The sequence below is a fragment of the Neophocaena asiaeorientalis genome, unplaced genomic scaffold, assembly GCF_003031525.2.
Source record: "Neophocaena asiaeorientalis asiaeorientalis breed wild unplaced genomic scaffold, Neophocaena_asiaeorientalis_V1.1 scaffold204, whole genome shotgun sequence".
Taxonomy (NCBI): Eukaryota; Metazoa; Chordata; class Mammalia; order Artiodactyla; family Phocoenidae; genus Neophocaena; species Neophocaena asiaeorientalis.
In genome coordinates this window covers 4,491,259-4,508,775 of record NW_020173922.1, presented here as the reverse complement: position 1 = coordinate 4,508,775, position 17,517 = coordinate 4,491,259, and the positions used below count along the sequence as shown (strand labels likewise).

Genomic DNA, 17,517 nt, shown 5'->3' with positions numbered 1-17,517 from the left:
CCCCCCCCAAGGCATCGAGCTAGACTCAGCCTACCATGATATTGCCATCTTCACCTCACTGGCACCGGCCTGCCTCAGTTTACCTATCTGTCTGCCCAACAAAGAGCAGGCGATCTCTGGGACACCAGGGAGTCCCTAGCTTGTCCTCTCGGACTCCTCCCTTTCTAGAACCACCCTTAAGTCTGGACTCCTTCCCGAAGCGTGACTGGGGAGCATCGGTGCATGTGTACACGTGTGCGTGTTTGTCAGTCCCATGAGTCCATGAGCATGTGTGTGTCTTGAGTTCACATACAAACCTGTCACGTGTGCCTGAGTACTTGTGTGTGTCTGTGTGACTGCACGCGCACGCACACGGGGGCTATGAGTACACGTGTCTCTGAAGACTGGGAGGTTGTTTTTCTCTCCTTGTTCTTGCGGTTTCAAATAGTGTGTGCTGATGGGCAGGTGTTACCTGGGGGAGGGGCCCCAATGCCCAGGCCTAATTCTCCACCTCAGTGTTTCCCACCCACCTCCCATCCCAAGGCAGCGGATCTTGCCTCAGCTGGCGTGGTCCCAGCTTTCTGGACCTGGGGGAGGGCCGTGAAGCCTGCCTCACAGGTGCTTCCTGCTCAAAAGGCTCCATTGCCTCGTTCTTCCTCAGAGACACAGGCTTCTCTCCCCGCCCCCAGCCCAATCACCCCTCCTTTCACGCTGAGCAGTTCTGAAGCCCTGGTTCTCAACCCCTCCTTGTTCCAGATGTGGCAGCATCTGACAAAGGCAGAGGCCAAGCTTCACACCCTGGACTCCGGGGGCCGTGGCAAGCTGAGCGAGTCGGTATACACAGACGTCCTGGACCAGAGCTGCTCCCAGACCTGGCAGGGGTGAGTTGAAAATCCGGCCCCTGCCCCCCCTCCTCCAGGGGCAGGCTGATGAGTGGGGCTTCTCGTTCTCCCACTCACACACCACACACACTCCACTAGGGCTCTGGCCCAAGGGTGGGGACTGGCTGGGACAGAGTCTGAGCTCTGGAGCTGGGAGCAAGTAGAAGAGTGAGGTGGCCAGGAGACAAGGTTGCTGTGTGACTTTGGGCCCGGAGTTTCCCCTTTCTGGTCCTTAGTTTTTCAGCAAGGAGGATCAGAATCTGGGCGCTAAACTCAGCGGATGCCCAGTGTGCCCAGCTTCATGTGCTGATGGGCTCCACTAATGCTGTCTCCCTCTCCTTCCACTGCCTCCAGCTACGGAGTTGGAGAAGTGGACCAGGTGAAACGTCTCATGGGCCCAGGACTTAGGAAGGGGCCGGAGCCGAGCATCAGTGTGATCGTCATGGGGGCGCCGTGGCCCACGAGGTCATGACTGGAGGACTGGGGTGGGATGGAGCCTTGGTCTGCCCCACTGTGGGCTGGGCAGAGTCTGAGGCTCCTCCTGGGCTCCCCTAGGCTCTCCAAGACATGCTTTCACTACCTGGGGGAGTTTGGAGAAGACCAGATCTATGAAGCCCACCAACAAGGTCAAGGGGCCCTGGAGGCATTGCTGTGTGGAGGCCACCGGGGGGCCTGCTCAGAGGAGGCACCAGTCACAAGGGCAGAGCTCTAGTCCAGCTCCTCCTTCCCCTTCCTGGTCAGCCCCTAAAGGGAGCTGGGCTTCCTCTGGATCTGTCCCCTCCTTTCTGCAGGCTGCTTGGAGGGCGGGGAGGCCTTGTTCTTCTGTGCTGCCACTCTCCCTCCCTCCTCCAGCTTCTGGGCCCTGGGGCCTGGGGGGCGGCCAAGGCCTTCCCCTCTGGACTCAAATAAAACCAGTGACCTCGATTCCTTCTCTCTGCAAAAGGTGCTTGGGGGGCTGGGAGGGTAGACATTGGTGTTTCTGCTGACGTCCCTCCTAGAGAGGGCCAGGTACACATCCCCCACAATTTCCCAGAGGTAAGTGAGATCTGTCATGGCTGGAAATGTGAGTGAGCTGTCAAAGGCATATGGAACCAGTTATCTGAACGGTTGAAACCCCAGATCCCTCAGGAGAGAAAAGAAAAGCCAAGGCAAACTCCATAAGCAGGCTGCCTGTGGACATACCCACTGCAACCACTGCGTGCTACTGTGCCCCTCCCAGAACACTAGTCTTCCTGGGTCTACACCCAGCAGCTGCTCACTTTCTAGACTCTGCTCTGACCCCAGCTAGCATGGTTGAGCCCTCGGTGCTCACCGGGGACAGGGCAGGGCAGGGCAGGGGTCCTGGAACAGGCTGGATTCAGTATCTTGGCTCTACGTCCTGCTCTCCCCAGAAATTCTCACCTGGGGCCCTTTTCTTAGAAACGGAGAAAAGAGCTCCACCTGGTTCACACCTGGGTCTGGGTATCTGGGGTCAGTGGTGCTACAGCTTACAGATTCATTTGTGTCTCTGATCCTCCAAAGCCCTGGAAAGTGGACAGAACAGACACTCTAATCCCCTGTTGACAGGTGCAGAAACTGGGGCTCAGACAACAAAAGAGGCTCAGGCAGAGTCCCAGGCTGAGCAGTGGCAGGGCTAGGAGGGGATTCAAATTTGGGGAGTGGGGGAAGGTTAAGGCTGAAGGAATGGTGGTGTCCCAGGCAGGCCCTTACCACTCTGCACCCCAGCCCCCTACATTCTATCACCTGTTCCCCATCTTCCTGAGGCCCCTCCTCCTGGCCCTCAGGAGAGAACTCTTAAGCACCAGGAGAGCCAGGGCCCAAGGAATTGGCTGAGCAGTCAGTAGTATCAGGTGTGGAGCCGGGAGCCCATGACGTGCACCTGCGTGGCCCTGTGTTTTTGTGGAGTGATTTAGAGACACTTTGCGTCAGAGTCTAGGTGCTCCAGGTCCATTTGTGTGATTGTGTATCTGAGACCATGTGCAACTTCCCGGCTTTGTCTCCATGTGTGTGGTATGTGGCTTGGGTTGATTTGAGGGTCCAACGGACAATGTGTGGAAGGGGTAGGGCTGTCTCCCCAGCCCCTGGGAAGTACCGGGGAGGAGAGGGCGGGGAGGAGAGTGCCGAGGTGTAGAGGCTTCGAACTGGTCAGATGACTTTGGGAACCTGGGAACAGGAGCCAGAATTTGAGAGGAGAGGACAGGTGGACAGAGGAACAGGCTGGAGGCTGGACAGGCCGTCGGATTCGGATTCGGGGCTGTGACATGAAGTTGCTACCCAGCTGGACAGTGGTGCTGCGGGGGAGGCCTTGGGGCAGGGCCTGGCCATGGGCACAGCGACCCAGAAGTAGGTGGACCCTAATGGGGTTGGGGCAGCGCAGAAGGGAGCAGAATCAGGGCCCTCAGCCCCTGGGCTCTCCCCAGCCCCCAGGAGGGGAAGATAGGCCGGGCCCAGGCCGGCTTCAGCAGCTGCGTGGCAGTCACGCAGGGCCCGGTGCTTAGAAAGGCCCCACAAATCAGTTCAATGCTCTGCTGTTGCTGTTTTTAAATTTATAATACTTTTGCAACAGGGGCACCAGATTTTCATTTTGCACTGGGTCCCACAGATTATGTAGCTGGTCCTGACTGGGAGGGGAAGGGAAGGAATCCTTGTCCTGACACAGAAGACAGAAAAGATCGGGCTAGCCTCAGCAGCTCCTTCTCCGGAGGCCCATCTGTTCTGTGCCTCAGGGACCCTGAGGGGCGAGTGGAGGTGGTGGAGAGGGCAGCCCTGTCTGACATTTAATGTATAATTAACAGCGTGGGCTCAGTAGTTCAGGCCAACCTGAATTTTTGGAATGGCTTTCTAAAACCTTGCTACCTGTGTGGCCTTGGTCAGATCACATCTCCTAAATCTGTTTCCTCAGCTGTAAAAGAGGTTAATGGCACCCAGCGCCTGGGGTTAAACATGACAATACATAGATGTTGCTTGGCACGCAGTTGTTCCTAAATAACGAGATGGGTTATGATGATGATAATGATTAACTTTTGATTAATAAGCAGGGAAAAGCCTCATTCAGAGTGTACCATAATATGTGCCCATTTTCACTCCCTTTCCTCTCACCTCACCCAGGGCCTGGTAAACTTCCAAGGCCATCTGCTCCTCACCCCGCCTCCGGCCCTCTCTCGGAAAATACCTGTCCCGTGCCCAGGCTCAGGTGTGGGCAAGGAAGGGTGTGTTCGGGAGGTAAATGTGGCAGAGGCTTGGGCGGCCTTTTCCACTGTGGCCGGAGTTAATACGTTACCTGGGCCTGGGCCCTCCTTTCGCAATCAGTGTTGGAGATCTGGTTACAGATTTACTTTGAACAATGTCGGCTATGCGGATTAAAGTCCTTCGTATAAGCAATCCCTTCTTCTCCTCAGGAACTGCTCACACCTGTGCCCCAAAGATGAGGGCCCAGGAGGACCCTGAGGGCCAGACACAGGTGCTGGGGAATGAGGGGAGCGGTTGGGGGCAGGGTGGGGCTGGGGGCCTGAGCAGTCCTTGCTCCCTGGGAGGGCAGAGACAAAGGTTCTGATGAACTGGATCAAGAGTGACTGTCCCAGGCGGAATGTGGCAGTTGGGGGAGGGGTGGGGTGGCAGTGGGGTGAAGGAGACTTCTGCTTTGGGACTGGCTCACCCCAGCTTGGGGGCCGGCAGGGGCCCAGCCTACCGCCCCATTAGTGACACCCCAAGGACCTCTAAGGGACAGAGGGGGGACCAGAGTACGTCCAAGAGGGCCTGTCACAGTCTCCAGCCCTCTTTGCCTCCTCTCCTGGTGACCCCGGCCTTCTGACGTATGGGCCCGTTCCCTTGGCTAGAAGGCCCAGGTTCTGAGGGCTCCAGGAGCCAGTACAGCGGACTCATCCCTGCACAAAGCAATGTGAGGTGGGAGCCACGTGTAGCCAGGCCAAGGGGTAGCTGGGTGCATGAGCATTGAGGAAGGGTGGGGACCCCATTCTGAGGAGCTGACAGGCCACTTGGGCTACCTAATTGATTCTGAAGCAGAATGGACTTTTCTGGTTCCCATCACTCCACGCTGAGTTACTTCTCTCTGCTGCCCCCAGCATGAGTCCCTGGGCTCAGCAGGGACCTCCACGAAGGACCCCCCGACGGCCCTGTGCACAGAGCCCAAGTCTGACATGTTGTACAAGATCGAGGATGTGCCGCCCTGGTACCTGTGCGTCCTGCTGGGCTTCCAGGTGGGCATCTCCCCAGGGCCTTCCCATCCCCGCCCTGCCTGCTCCCCAGACCCCTCCCTGGCCAAAGAGGTCATCTTGGGTAACAGGAAGAGAAACCTAAAGTCAGAAGCAGTGACTCTCACCTAGCAGGGGTGGGGAAGAGGCTTGATGGGGCCTGAAAGGGACAAGGTATCGCCTGCCAGGCGGAGTGCCGGTGACAGGAAAGGGGGCCCACTCCACAGAAGCTGCAGGAATAACTTGGGGGCAGATTAGTAACCCCCAGAGAGGTGAGCAGTCTCTCTGTGGGAATGCCTTATGGGAGTATCAGTCCTGGGTGGGCACACTGGCAGGGGCGGCACGGGCTCAGGCCCACTGAGGCGGGCGTGGGGACTGTGAGGGTTCCCCTGCCTCCCTGTGAGCTCCGTGGGCCCTGCCTCATGTACTCTCCCCACACCCCTAGCATTACCTGACCTGCTTCAGTGGCACCATCGCTGTGCCCTTCCTCCTGGCTGAGGCGCTGTGTGTGGGCCGTGACCAGTACATGGTCAGCCAGCTCATTGGTACCATCTTCACCTGTGTGGGCATCACCACCCTCATCCAGACCACACTGGGCATCCGGTGAGCTGCCCCACTCCCACCCCTACCCCACCCCACCCCACGTAGACACACACGCAGTGATCCACACAGCGGGAGCAGTCTCAGAGGACTCTTGTGGGACAAGAAAAACTGCTATCTGCCCCCACCTGCTGCTTCTGCTTTCAGGCTAGCCTTAGAGCTAGGCGGCTGGGGTCCCACCCTGGACCCCTGGTGTCCCTCAAGGAAAGGGAACGTGCCCTAGCTGGGCTCTCCTCTGTTAAGCCTTACTCTGGGTAATTGGGGCCACTCACTCCCCTGCTGCCAGGGCTTGTGTGGGCCTCTTCAGTGGTCCGTCCTCCTGGGGGCCCCCTGCCCCCGCGTGCACAGTCCTAGGCCTGGGTGGCCTAAGGATGGTCATTTGTATGGTGGGAAGATGAAGGAAGGTTGTGAGTGGAGCTTGCATGCAGGAGCTGAGCTGTCCACTTCCGTGCACGTGGCCCCTCACAGTGCAGGAGCTGGTGCTGAGAAGGAAAGGGAGCAGGTTGTGAGCCAGGAGCTCCATCTGTTTTCTTTCTTAGGCCCCCAAAATGTTAGAGTCCTGCCTGGGGCCTCAGTGACTTCCCTCTGTTCTGCCCTTGCCCTTGTTCCTCTGTGTCTCTGTCCCTGTGTGTGATTCTCCCTGTGCCTCGCTCTGTGCCCCTCCCTCCCCATGTCCCCTGTCTCTGTGTTCCTGCCTCCCCACCTCCCCCCCTGTCCCTGCTGCTCTGTGCCTCTCTTTCCAGGCTGCCACTGTTCCAGGCCAGTGCCTTTGCATTTCTGGTCCCAGCCAAAGCCATCCTGGCCCTGGAGAGATGGAAATGTCCTCCAGAAGGTGGGCACATTTCTGGGGGCTGCACTGGAGAGGGGAGCCCCAGGAGCCCGGAGGTCTGGGCGACTGTTCCATGTCCGTACCCCAAGGTGCCTTCAGGGCAGCATCTTTACTTTCTCTCTCTGTTCCCCGTGCATGCGTGCACGTGTGTGCGTTCCTGTCTATGCCCCCAGAGGAGATCTACGGTAACTGGAGTCTGCCCCTGAATACCTCTCATATTTGGCACCCACGGATACGAGAGGTGGGTTTGCATGTGGGGTAGAAGAGACCTGGACTTGAGGGTGGGACTAGATGGGAGGGAAGGCCACTGCTGAATTGGGGGATATGAGGATGTAGTCCAGGAACATTTTTTTAACATAGAGGTCATGGCTTCTACATGGTGACTTATAGCTGATCTTTGCTTTTCCAGGTCCAGGGTGCAATCATGGTGTCCAGTATGGTGGAGGTGGTGATTGGGCTGATGGGGCTGCCTGGGGCCCTGCTCAGTTACATCGGGCCTCTTACAGTCACCCCCACTGTCTCCCTCATTGGTCTCTCTGTCTTCCAAGCTGCTGGTGACCGAGCTGGCTCCCACTGGGGTATCTCAGCTTGGTGAGTGGGCACCAGGCCTGATCCTTGCCCAGCCCCAGTCCCTCAACCCCTTCGTGTCCTGCCCCCTTAGCCTTGGCTCTTGCCCCCAGCCCGGCCTACCAGCCGTTTCCTCTTTGTGCTTCTGTCCCCAGCTCCATTCTCCTGATTGTCCTCTTCTCCCAGTACCTGCGAAATCTCACCTTCTTGCTGCCTGTCTACTGCTGGGGAAAGGGCCTCACTCTCTTCCGCATCCAGATCTTCAAGATGTTTCCCGTGAGGAGCTGACAGGCAGTTCGGGGTGGGACTAGGGCAAGGGCTGGACCTAAGTCCAGGGCCAAGGGCAGGGGAAAGGGCAGGGGCAGCAGGGGAGCTAGAGGCAGAGTTGAGGTCCTAGCCAGGGATGGGGGCCGGGGTCTGAGCTGGGGCTGGGGCACAGGCTCGGGCGGGGGCTAGGGCTAAGGTAGGAGCTGGTTAGCCTGGACCAAGACCTCCTGGGCCCTCAGTGCAACCCTCACCCCCCACCCCCACTTCAGATCGTGCTAGCCATCATGACCGTGTGGCTGCTCTGCTATATACTGACCCTGACGGACGTGCTGCCCTCAGACCCCACGGCCTATGGCTTCCAGGCACGAACAGATGCCCGAGGGGACATCGTGGCTATTGCTCCCTGGATCCGCATCCCCTACCCCTGTGAGCAACTCCATCTGGGCCCCTCTGCCTCCAACTGAGACCGTCAGTGAGGCCCCTGGTGACCCCAGTCCAGCTGATGACATAACAAGTATTAGCTGCACATTTATAGTGTGCCAGGCAGAGTGGTGGTATACTCAAAGTCTCACTCCAGCTTTATGATTCTAAGTGACCCCAAATAAGCTCCCACAACTGTATAGCTCCCACCCCAGCTTGAGATCTCTTTACCACTTCCCCTGCTCCACCCAAGTACTGCCCAGTCCACTCCCTGACCCACCTAGGAACACTCATTGCATCCAACCTCCCATCTCCCTGTTGATACAGGTCAGTGGGGGCTTCCCACAGTGACTGCGGCTGCTGTGCTGGGAATGTTTAGTGCCACATTAGCAGGCATAATTGAGTCCATCGGAGATTACTATGCTTGTGCCCGCCTGGCTGGCGCACCACCCCCTCCAGTGCACGCTATCAACAGGTATGCCGACCTGCCCTCGCCGGTATCTCATCCCCTCAAGGGTCACTCAGGAAGCAAACGTCCGGACAGAATTGAATCCCAGAGGTGGGGGACAAGGAGTTGGGCAAGTCACTAACTCTCCAGGTTCTCCTTACTTATGAAATGGAGATGCTCTCATCACTCACTCTGTGTTGCGAACAGCTGAGGAGACGACGAAGTCTAAGGGAAACTACAGTCACTGACAGCCTTCCATGTGTCTAGCTTTCTTTCTTTCTCTCTTTATTTATTTGGCTGCACCGGCTCTTAGTTGCAGCACATGGGATCTTTTTAGTTGCGGCATGCGGGCTCTTAGTTGAAGCATGTGAGATCTAGTTCTCTGACCAGGGATGGAACTGGGGCCCCCCTGCATTGGGAGTGCGGAGTCTTCACTGCTGGACTACCAGGGAAGTCCCCATGTGTCTAGCTCTTGATGTGCGTTCTTATGCAATCCACTAATGGCTCTGTAAGACAGGTACTCTTAATATCCCCATCTGACAGACGAAATTGAAGCCCAGAATCACCTAAGGATTAATTGCCAGGGCAGTGGGACTAGCATTCAGACCTGGGCTCCTGGCTCCCAGACCCACCTCTGGCCCGGAGTGGGGAGTACTACGGACAGATAGTTGCAGCTCACACAGCCCTAGAGACTCTGGCCAGCCTGGCCAGGGCAATGGGAGGACACAGACCAGGCTAGAGCATGGACCAAGGCCCCCACTTGCCCTTTTCTTACAGGGGTATCTTCACTGAAGGCATCTGTTGCATTATCGCAGGGCTGCTGGGCACGGGCAACGGGTCCACCTCGTCCAGCCCCAACATTGGTGTCCTGGGGATTACCAAGGTGCCACAACTAGCCAGAGCAGCACAAAGCCGCGCCCCAATTCCATGTGCCGCAGGCCCCGCCCCAAGCCTGTCCCTACTTTGGCCTAGCCCCACCCTGCCTTTGACAGGCCTCCCTTGCATCATGCTCTGACCCATATGTACCTTGCTCTTATAACAGGCCCCGCCCACCCACCGCGCCCCTCCCCTCCCACAACTAACCCCGCACAACTTCACCCCCTGGGTCTAGCCCCACCCCTTGGCTCACTGGCAGGTGGGTAGCCGGTGCGTGGTGCAGTATGGTGCGGGTATCATGCTGGTCCTGGGCACCATTGGCAAGTTCACAGCCCTCTTCGCCTCGCTCCCTGACCCCATCCTAGGGGGGATGTTCTGCACCCTTTTTGGTGAGTGTTGTGCGTGCTTTTGGGGCGTGGTCGCCGTGTGGTGGAGCCTACCCAGCCTGCGAGGAGCCTCCAGCGGTTCTTTTGTGCTCTCAGGCATGATTACAGCTGTGGGGCTGTCTAACCTGCAGTTCGTGGACATGAACTCCTCCCGCAACCTCTTTGTGCTTGGATTTTCCATGTTCTTCGGGCTCACGCTGCCCAATTACCTGGACTCCAACCCGGATGCCATCAACACAGGTGCCTCCACCTGTCTTACCTGTCTCAGGGTGGGGGAGGTGTGGTGGGCTCGACTCTGAGCATAGCCTCTTCCCTCAAAGGCTCCACACAGCCAGAGCCACAAATCCTGCCCATCTCTGGATGTTAGCAGCTGAGGCTAATTAACAGCTGTTCTTTACTAAGACACCTTTTGTGGACAGGTATGAGCTTTACATATGCTCATTTAATTTTCACAACAGCTCCATGAGACAGATACTATTACCATCTTCATGTTACAGGTGAGAAAAGTGAGGTTCAGATGGGTTAAATGATTTGTTGCAAGACAAGTAGCAACCAGCAAAACTGGGATTTGAATCCAAGGATGGGAGAGGCAGAGGTGTATAATCTTGAAAGTCAAGGTTTTGTACTGTTCCATCTCTGTGCTTGCTCAAGGAAGTCAGCAGGCTGCACCAGTGGGGAGAAAGTCTCTGAGCTCTGTTCTCCAGATGGGGCTGTGACACCCATTAGCCTTTGGCCTATTCCACAGGCATTCCTGAAGTGGACCAGATTCTGACTGTGCTGCTGACCACGGAGATGTTTGTGGGTGGGTGCCTCGCTTTCATACTGGACAACACAGTGCCAGGTATGGGTCAGCCCTGAGAGGGGAACAGAGAACTAGGTTGGACTCAGAGGCAGTCCAGCAGATGTCTCCTGAGCTGGAGCTGTGGCCAGGTCAGATGCAATGCCTCAGGCCCTGCAGGGAGAAGCAGGAACAGATGGGCCGGAGGGAGAGACCACCAGCCTGATAGAGGCACAGGCTTCCCTCTTAGTCTTGAAGAGGGTGTGGCTAGGAGAGTCATTCCTGGGCCCTGTAAATTGTTTCTTTTCCATTTCTTTGTTGCCACTGGGTTGAGGGTTGCTTTTGCTTTCTTAGAGTAGGACAGATGGAAATGTAGCATCAGTATGTTGGCAAAATTCACTCCAAATATGCCAGTGACTTATGCTGGCTACTAGAAGAGCCCCTAACGTTTCTCTTTGGTATCAGGGCTTTTTACAGGGATCATGGAGGATACTTTGTGGGGTCCCTGAGAATCCTCCTGACCCATGTTTATGTGCCCAGGAAATATATAAAAACTAAATGTCACCAGGTGCTCTAACTATTAATAAGAATAGTTAGCATTTACCAAACACTTATGGGTCAGGCATGGAGCTAAATGTCTCCTTTCATCCTCAAAAACTATCCTGTGAGGTAGAGACTATCAACACCACTTTATATGAGAAAAAAGAATCAGAGGTTAGGTGACTCACCGAAGGTCACAAAACTTGCTGATTTAAAACGCTGCAAATTTGGGATTTAAACAAGTCCATCTGATGCAGTTAGTCCAAGGCCTGTGTCCCAGCCACTCCACCACAGTGCCTCTGCTAGAGAGTTTCAGGGGAAGTGTAAGATCAAGGAAAGCTCCGTAGAGACGGGCTAGATTGCATCAGTCCACAGAGATGACAGATGGAGGATGATAGCTCTCCATCTTCTGCGACTTAACAGCCTAAACATAGCTGACCCCACTTGCTTTCCCCTCTCTGAAGACACAAGTGTCTATTCAGAGCACAGCAATCAGTGGCTGGCTATGCACAGCTGGTGGGTTAGAGTTTGGGCAGGGAAGGGCCAGGACTCCCTGGCACTTTCAGGGATTTTAGATGGCATCAGATGAGGGAGCTTTTGGTAGCAGCTATCACTTGGATGGATGGGTGATACCTGACCGTGGTACCCCCCTCGCCCACCAGAGGAAGCTGAGGTGGGACCTGGAGAAGCTCATCCTGCGGACATGAGACAGGGAAGTGGCAACCTCAATGCCTAGGGAATCCACGGAGATAGAGGGCGTCTGGGTGGGCAGCTGTACAGAGGGGTCTGTGATTTGGGCAGCTGGATTAAGCTACCCAGATGTTAACAGCCTCAGAGTGCCTGAGTTCCTCACATCTCTATCCTTCAACCCAGCTGCCCATCAGCAACCATCTCTGCCAATGATCAATATATGTATTATGCTACATAATCTTCAACAGTCCTTCCATCTCCATGATGAGGAATCTGAAGCTCAGAGTGGTTAAATCACTTGCCTAAGGTCACACAACCTGGTTTCAAGCCCAGGTCTGGCTGGCTCAGAACCTTGTCCTCAAAAATGGAATTATAGAGCTTTATTCTGTAGGATGGGTACATTTTGCTGATAGACCACTTTGCATTTGCTCTTACTCTTTACCTACCCACAGACCAACCTTAGAGGGGCAGTAAGTTTAGTTCAGCAAGTGCTACTGGAGCAAGCACGGCCCCGAGTTAGATACTTAAGGGTAAAAAACATTAAGTCAACAAGATAGGAAGGAAAACTGGGTTTAAAGCAATTTAGAGCAATGAAGTGAATAAGCCTGGGCTGGAGTCATCTGGAGGGCTTCCTGGATGATTCTGGGTGGGGCCAAGAAGATTAGGATTTGGAGAAGCACTGGAGAAGGCAACACAGGTAGGGATGTGGAGGGGAGGCGAGGGAGTGCCGGGCTGGCTCTTGTGTCCCAGCAGTGGTGAGGAGTGGGGCCATCAGTCACCTCAGTCCTGTGCCACAGCTGCAGCTCTTCTCCCTCCACTCTGCCCACCTGTGCTCTTTGTGCAGTCAGGCCCAGCTCAAACAGTACCTCCTCCAAGTGGTCTTCTCTAAGGACGCCAGCCCTCCCTCAGTGCCCTCTCCTCTGAGACTTTGGGACACATTTGGTTTCTCTACTCATGGGGCTTTTCAGTCTGGGCTGCCAACGCGTGGAAATCTTTGCACTAGATTTACAGTCTCACAGTCTTCGGTCAACCCCAGCCCTCTTGTGAAAACCTCAGAGAATTCACACATCCCTCCCATACCTCCTAAAGGAGATTTCCCCTAGTTGTAAAAAAAATCTCTCTTGCGTATCCCTATCACCAACAAAGATTTTACTTAGCTTGACTTTCTGAAGTTTGTATTATAAAAACAAGAGTTTATTTTCCAAATATGGAATCATAATATTGAATATTAATACTGATTACAGTGTTTCAAAATATAACTTCCTGCCCTCACAGCAGTCTGAGCATTATTTGGTCCCCACTGGCCCAGCAGACACCAGCCCCATACTCGAGATGCAGGCCGACAATTACTTAACCATCTGCCTGCCTCCTTGATCATAAAATTTTGTGTAATAGTGCCTATACACCTCCCACCAATGTTTCAAAGAAATTAGATAATGAAATAAAAGCACTTAGCACAGACCATAGCACACTGTAGATACACAATAAATACTAATTACGTATAACCAGTATCCCTTAGGGTTCCCTAGAGCTCTAGCCAAGTTAAGAGCTGAGATATCACAGATTCAACTTTTCAGGACCAGAGAATTGAGAATCAAGACAACTCCAGAAGTCTACCTTATGACTAGGTTATGGGAAGGGGAGGTAGCAGAGGACTGCTGGCTCTGGTAAGTGACCCCACTGTCCTCTTCCAGGAAGCCCAGAGGAACGAGGTCTGATACAGTGGAAAGCTGGGGCCCATGCCAACAGTGAGATGTCTACCAGCCTGAAGAGCTATGACTTTCCCATCGGGATGAGCATGGTAAAAAGAATTGTCTTTCTGAAATACATTCCTATCTGCCCAGTCTTCAAAGGATTTTCTTCAAGGTCAAAAGACCAGCTTCCAGTTCCAGAAGATACCCCACAAAATACAGAAACTGGGTCTGTGTGCACCAAGGTCTGAAAAACTGCGCCCAGGAAAGGTAGGATGTCTGTCAGTCTATGGCTTTTGTGGGAGGGTTGAAAAATCACAACATTCTTATGCTTTAACCAAAGAGAAAACAAAGTACTCAGTTTCCATTTCTGTGACCTATTTGAATATTTTCAATCAGAAGACATACTGGGTAAGAAGTCAATATACATATGTGGAACTCCTTAGCCATTTTATAGTGACAGTGGAACTTCCCAACAGGTGTGGGCCAGTAACCTTGTAGGAGGTTACAAGTATACTGAAGTATTGATCCCTTTGGCCTTTGGTTATCTGGGCTGATACTGGGTCAACTGGAGCCCGTGAGCCATAAACTCTAGCTACAGGCAGCCTTATCCCTACACTCCAGTATGATAAATTACACTTTATGACATAGAAAAGGTTGAGAAGTAACTGACATAGCACAAGAATAGGAAAAATCCTCTCACATAAGGTGCCTTGTTTAAATAGTTGTAATAAAATAAAACTCCTACGAAACAGAATGACTTCAGTTACCCTAAAACTATGCCACATAGGCCCAGACGGGGTAATAATGTGTTTCAAGCCCTTAAAAAAAATCAAAGTAGTTTTAATGTGCACATTGCCTCAGACACCTTCCAACAAAGTGAGAGCCTAGCTTAGACTAACTCCTTAATTGTAATAAGTCACTTAAATAGAACTTTCTATGTACCAGGGATTGTCTTAAGTACTTGATGTGTATTAACTAATCACACAATCCTGAGATAGGCTAGTCTTTGCTCTTAAACATTAGGTTGCAATGCCTCTCTAATTCAAGTTTATAACCTCTAATTATACTGCATGATGATAATTCGGCAGTATGTGGAAATGAACTCATTTGCCCCCGTCCAGGCTCAGAGAAGTGATCTGTAACCCTCATATACTTGGCAGCCTGCTGTGCCACTTGTGGTACTGAGCTGTTAGAGAACAGAGGGGACTGGTGGTATTATGGCTCCAAAAAGAATGAGAGCCAAGCAGGATCGTCTGCTTCAGCATCTTAAAAAACCTGTTTATTAGCTTAGTAAGGTAGCTATTAAAAAACACCAGGCACAGGTATGCACACCAAAGGACCCTAGGAAGAATGTGACCCAGAACTGACTAGATGGCCTTCTTAATCTTGAGCCCTCCAAGCTCAAGAAGAACACAGAGGACATTATCAACGACTGAGTAGGGCCGTGGGGCAGAATTGTATGTGGAACCAGGAAATTGCTAGTTGGTTTGACAGCCTATCCCAAATAAATATTAGCCACAAACCTATTATTAATTAGCTTGTGAGGGTGAAAAAGGGGAAGGTCCAGGTGAATCAAAATAGCAAACCAGTCCAATCAGAACAGCAATGGTTTGTGAAGGGCAAAACTCAATGAAGGTTAGACTACAGTAAGGTTACCATTATACTGGCCAGCCAGAAAGTTTCTTAACATGGATATATTTAATTGCCCTGACACTGCAGCCTGAGGTGATCAAGGTGGGCTACGGAAGGGGCTATGGGATTTATTTTACTGCTGTATTTTGGACAGACACTTATATAACAACATACTCGACACTATGGAATATAATAATAAAGCCTGCTCTCTCAGCAAATCTTGCCAGCAGGGCTGTCCTGAGGGACTGAGCCCACGCTGAAGGAAGTATCACCACTGGAGAGTCTGTATTCCAGCACCAATAAACACAACCATCTGCTCAGTTCTACTATTATTTATTTTTTTAAATATTTTTGAAAAAATATAATTTTTTTACAATATTTTCAACTTAAACACTATTCACACTGAACACGTATGGCAGCTTAACCTACCCAAATAAGAAGTTTAAGAAGCCAAAACTGTTCTAGCTTTGTTAAAAGAAAAGTTGTGCTGCAGACTATTGTAGTGATGGTTAACAAAGCAAGGAAAAGCACCACTCAAATCACAGGTTACAATTTCTTTGTTCAATTGGATTATGGGTTGGTCAAATGTTAGACTTTACACAGGTATAGCTTTGATGCAATGACTCCTTAGAAGAGGATGCAGTTCTCAAATCACATACTTTCTCAGATGTAACATTAGGAGAATTCAATATTTCTTATATGATAACATACCATAAGAGCCAGAACTTTGGTTACTAAGGTTACAAGGTAGTGAACCTAAGACATACTTGTTTATAAAAAATTATTTCAAATTAACAAGCCTTCATCAGAAAAAGGAGATTCTTTCTGACGGGGACAAATGCAAATTTAAGTCTGAACTAAGAAATTAACTACTAGAACTTAAATTTACTCATTTAAAAAAATTTGGACATTAACAAGTATTAGTTAACCTTAAGGGACCAGTTTAGTCTCATAAAGGACAATTCACTAAGATTTAGAGGTCATTTAATTTGGTGCTTTGACACAACTTGACTGGTGCTTCTTTCCTCACTGTCTTCACATCAAGCCATGGGGCCAATTCTATTTTCAGTAAATGTTTGACAGCTTTTTACTTAATAACAGTCTCAGCACTTTTATTAAGCATGCAAGACTAACAAAACTTTGGCAATGCATAAGTGTAACACAGTGACAAGAGAGAGCTTTTACAATTAAGTCTTCTAATACTGCCTTCACAGTGTGGAAATTGTGCTACATCCACCAAAAGAGGGCCCCGTCTACTCAAATATTTCAGTACTTCACCCCAGGAACAAACTCCTTTGCATTTGGATTCAGATTGCTCTTGACCTGGAAAATAAGTACATAAAAAAGCAAGTTCATTAACAGATAAGCTTCAGATACTCAGAAGCATTCAACGCAGATCCACATGCAAAAACATCTTCCAAAAATATAAGACAAAGGCAAGAATTCAGATTGTAAGGTCAAACTTAAGTAAAAAAAATAAAATCCACAGCACGGAAAGGAGGAACCAGATGTAAGCTACGTATATTATACCAAATTTTATCAACTTTCTAAAGAGAAAGTAGAAATTGAAATTAAATTTGCTTAAGTGTAATCAGAAACTCACTAACTTCACATCAACTAAAGGAGTGTCTCAGAACACGGAATTCTGTTCATTTAACTATGATACTTGACTTGCTATTTGAACAGTTTCATACTATGCAAAAATACTAAACAAGTGTTGAAATGATGATAAAAGTGATTGGGGAATGATTTACAGATTAATTTTACTTTATGATGCTCCTTGAAAATATGGAGTTGTCTTTCTACAACTGCTGTATTCTAATTCCCACAGGTAGCATGGTATATAAGAGGAAAAGAAAACTGCATGGGGAGTCAGAAGACCTAAGTTGGAATCCCAGCTCTGCTAACTAACTTCTTATATAGGCCTGGATAAGTCACTCTCTGGGACTTCATTTTTGCATCAGTTAGGGGAAGACTGGGCCAAAGCCTCTAAGAGCATGAGAGACTTGTACCACCATTATTTTGTATTTCTAAATCTTTACTTTCCTAAGCAGATGTATCAGCATATAGGGAATAGCTGGAAATTTTCCTCTACCACATCTCTGAATGCAAGTTGATCAAGAAAAAAAGAAACGAGGACGATGCCAGGGCCTGAAATGGTAGGCATGCTGGCAGGATTTTAGATTGAATCTGAGCCCCCAATATCACTTCCTTTAAGACCAAAGCATATTAAACAACATGTTGGAGCAATAATTTAAGTTTCATAATTTATATACAACCATTCCCTTCTCTCAAGGGAAATATAACTTTAAAAGTCTGAGGTTTAAATTTAAAAAGCAGTGTTCTTGAATGTCCAATCTTTTGGCAGCTACAAAAGAATGAGAAGGAATTAACCTCAAATAGACTGAGTCAAACAAACCAGTTTCTAGACAATGGAAAGATACTGGGTCCAGTTAAAGTTATACATTATGCCCAGCAAAGGGCTTCCCTCCACAGAGCAACCAGGATTATTTGTGGAGTGCCTAATGTGTAGCCATAAGCAAGCATATCCCAACAGACTATTCAGATCATGTATCTGCTTAACTGGGTTAGTGTCATTTACTGCAACAAAAGCTATACCACAAGTAAATTTCAGTGTTCTCTATACAGCCCTTTAGAAAAATGGTTTCCAAATGCCTGATAGGGCAGGCTGGCGGTATCCTCTAGGAGTGCTTTTAAA

The 17,517-nt window shown here is 50.9% G+C and overlaps 2 protein-coding genes across 3 annotated transcripts in view; one reads left to right on the top strand and one right to left on the bottom strand.

Moving 5' to 3' along the window:
* LOC112404336 (solute carrier family 23 member 1) overlaps positions 1 to 17,051 on the top strand; it is a 17,665-nt gene extending 614 nt beyond the window's left edge. The window contains exons 2-19 of one of the 2 annotated variants that reach the window (XM_024752209.1): positions 736 to 860; positions 1,215 to 1,325; positions 1,416 to 1,486; positions 4,259 to 4,320; positions 4,943 to 5,077; positions 5,517 to 5,674; positions 6,415 to 6,503; positions 6,674 to 6,741; positions 6,910 to 7,091; positions 7,223 to 7,343; positions 7,604 to 7,760; positions 8,082 to 8,229; positions 8,980 to 9,085; positions 9,314 to 9,467; positions 9,561 to 9,704; positions 10,210 to 10,305; positions 13,167 to 13,433; positions 16,630 to 17,051. In XM_024752209.1, coding sequence (XP_024607977.1) covers positions 736 to 860; positions 1,215 to 1,325; positions 1,416 to 1,486; positions 4,259 to 4,320; positions 4,943 to 5,077; positions 5,517 to 5,674; positions 6,415 to 6,503; positions 6,674 to 6,741; positions 6,910 to 7,091; positions 7,223 to 7,343; positions 7,604 to 7,760; positions 8,082 to 8,229; positions 8,980 to 9,085; positions 9,314 to 9,467; positions 9,561 to 9,704; positions 10,210 to 10,305; positions 13,167 to 13,414 — 2,175 coding nt within the window. In that variant the 3' untranslated portion in view covers positions 13,415 to 13,433; positions 16,630 to 17,051. The remainder of the gene's footprint in view (positions 1 to 735; positions 861 to 1,214; positions 1,326 to 1,415; positions 1,487 to 4,258; positions 4,321 to 4,942; positions 5,078 to 5,516; positions 5,675 to 6,414; positions 6,504 to 6,673; positions 6,742 to 6,909; positions 7,092 to 7,222; positions 7,344 to 7,603; positions 7,761 to 8,081; positions 8,230 to 8,979; positions 9,086 to 9,313; positions 9,468 to 9,560; positions 9,705 to 10,209; positions 10,306 to 13,166; positions 13,434 to 16,629) is intronic. The other variant, XM_024752210.1, reaches the window with a different exon arrangement.
* The window catches only part of PAIP2 (poly(A) binding protein interacting protein 2), a 21,064-nt gene continuing 18,662 nt past the window's right edge, over positions 15,116 to 17,517 (bottom strand). The window contains exon 4 of the mRNA XM_024752211.1: positions 15,116 to 16,121. Within this exon, the coding sequence (XP_024607979.1) occupies positions 16,065 to 16,121 (57 nt within the window). The 3' untranslated portion in view covers positions 15,116 to 16,064. The remainder of the gene's footprint in view (positions 16,122 to 17,517) is intronic.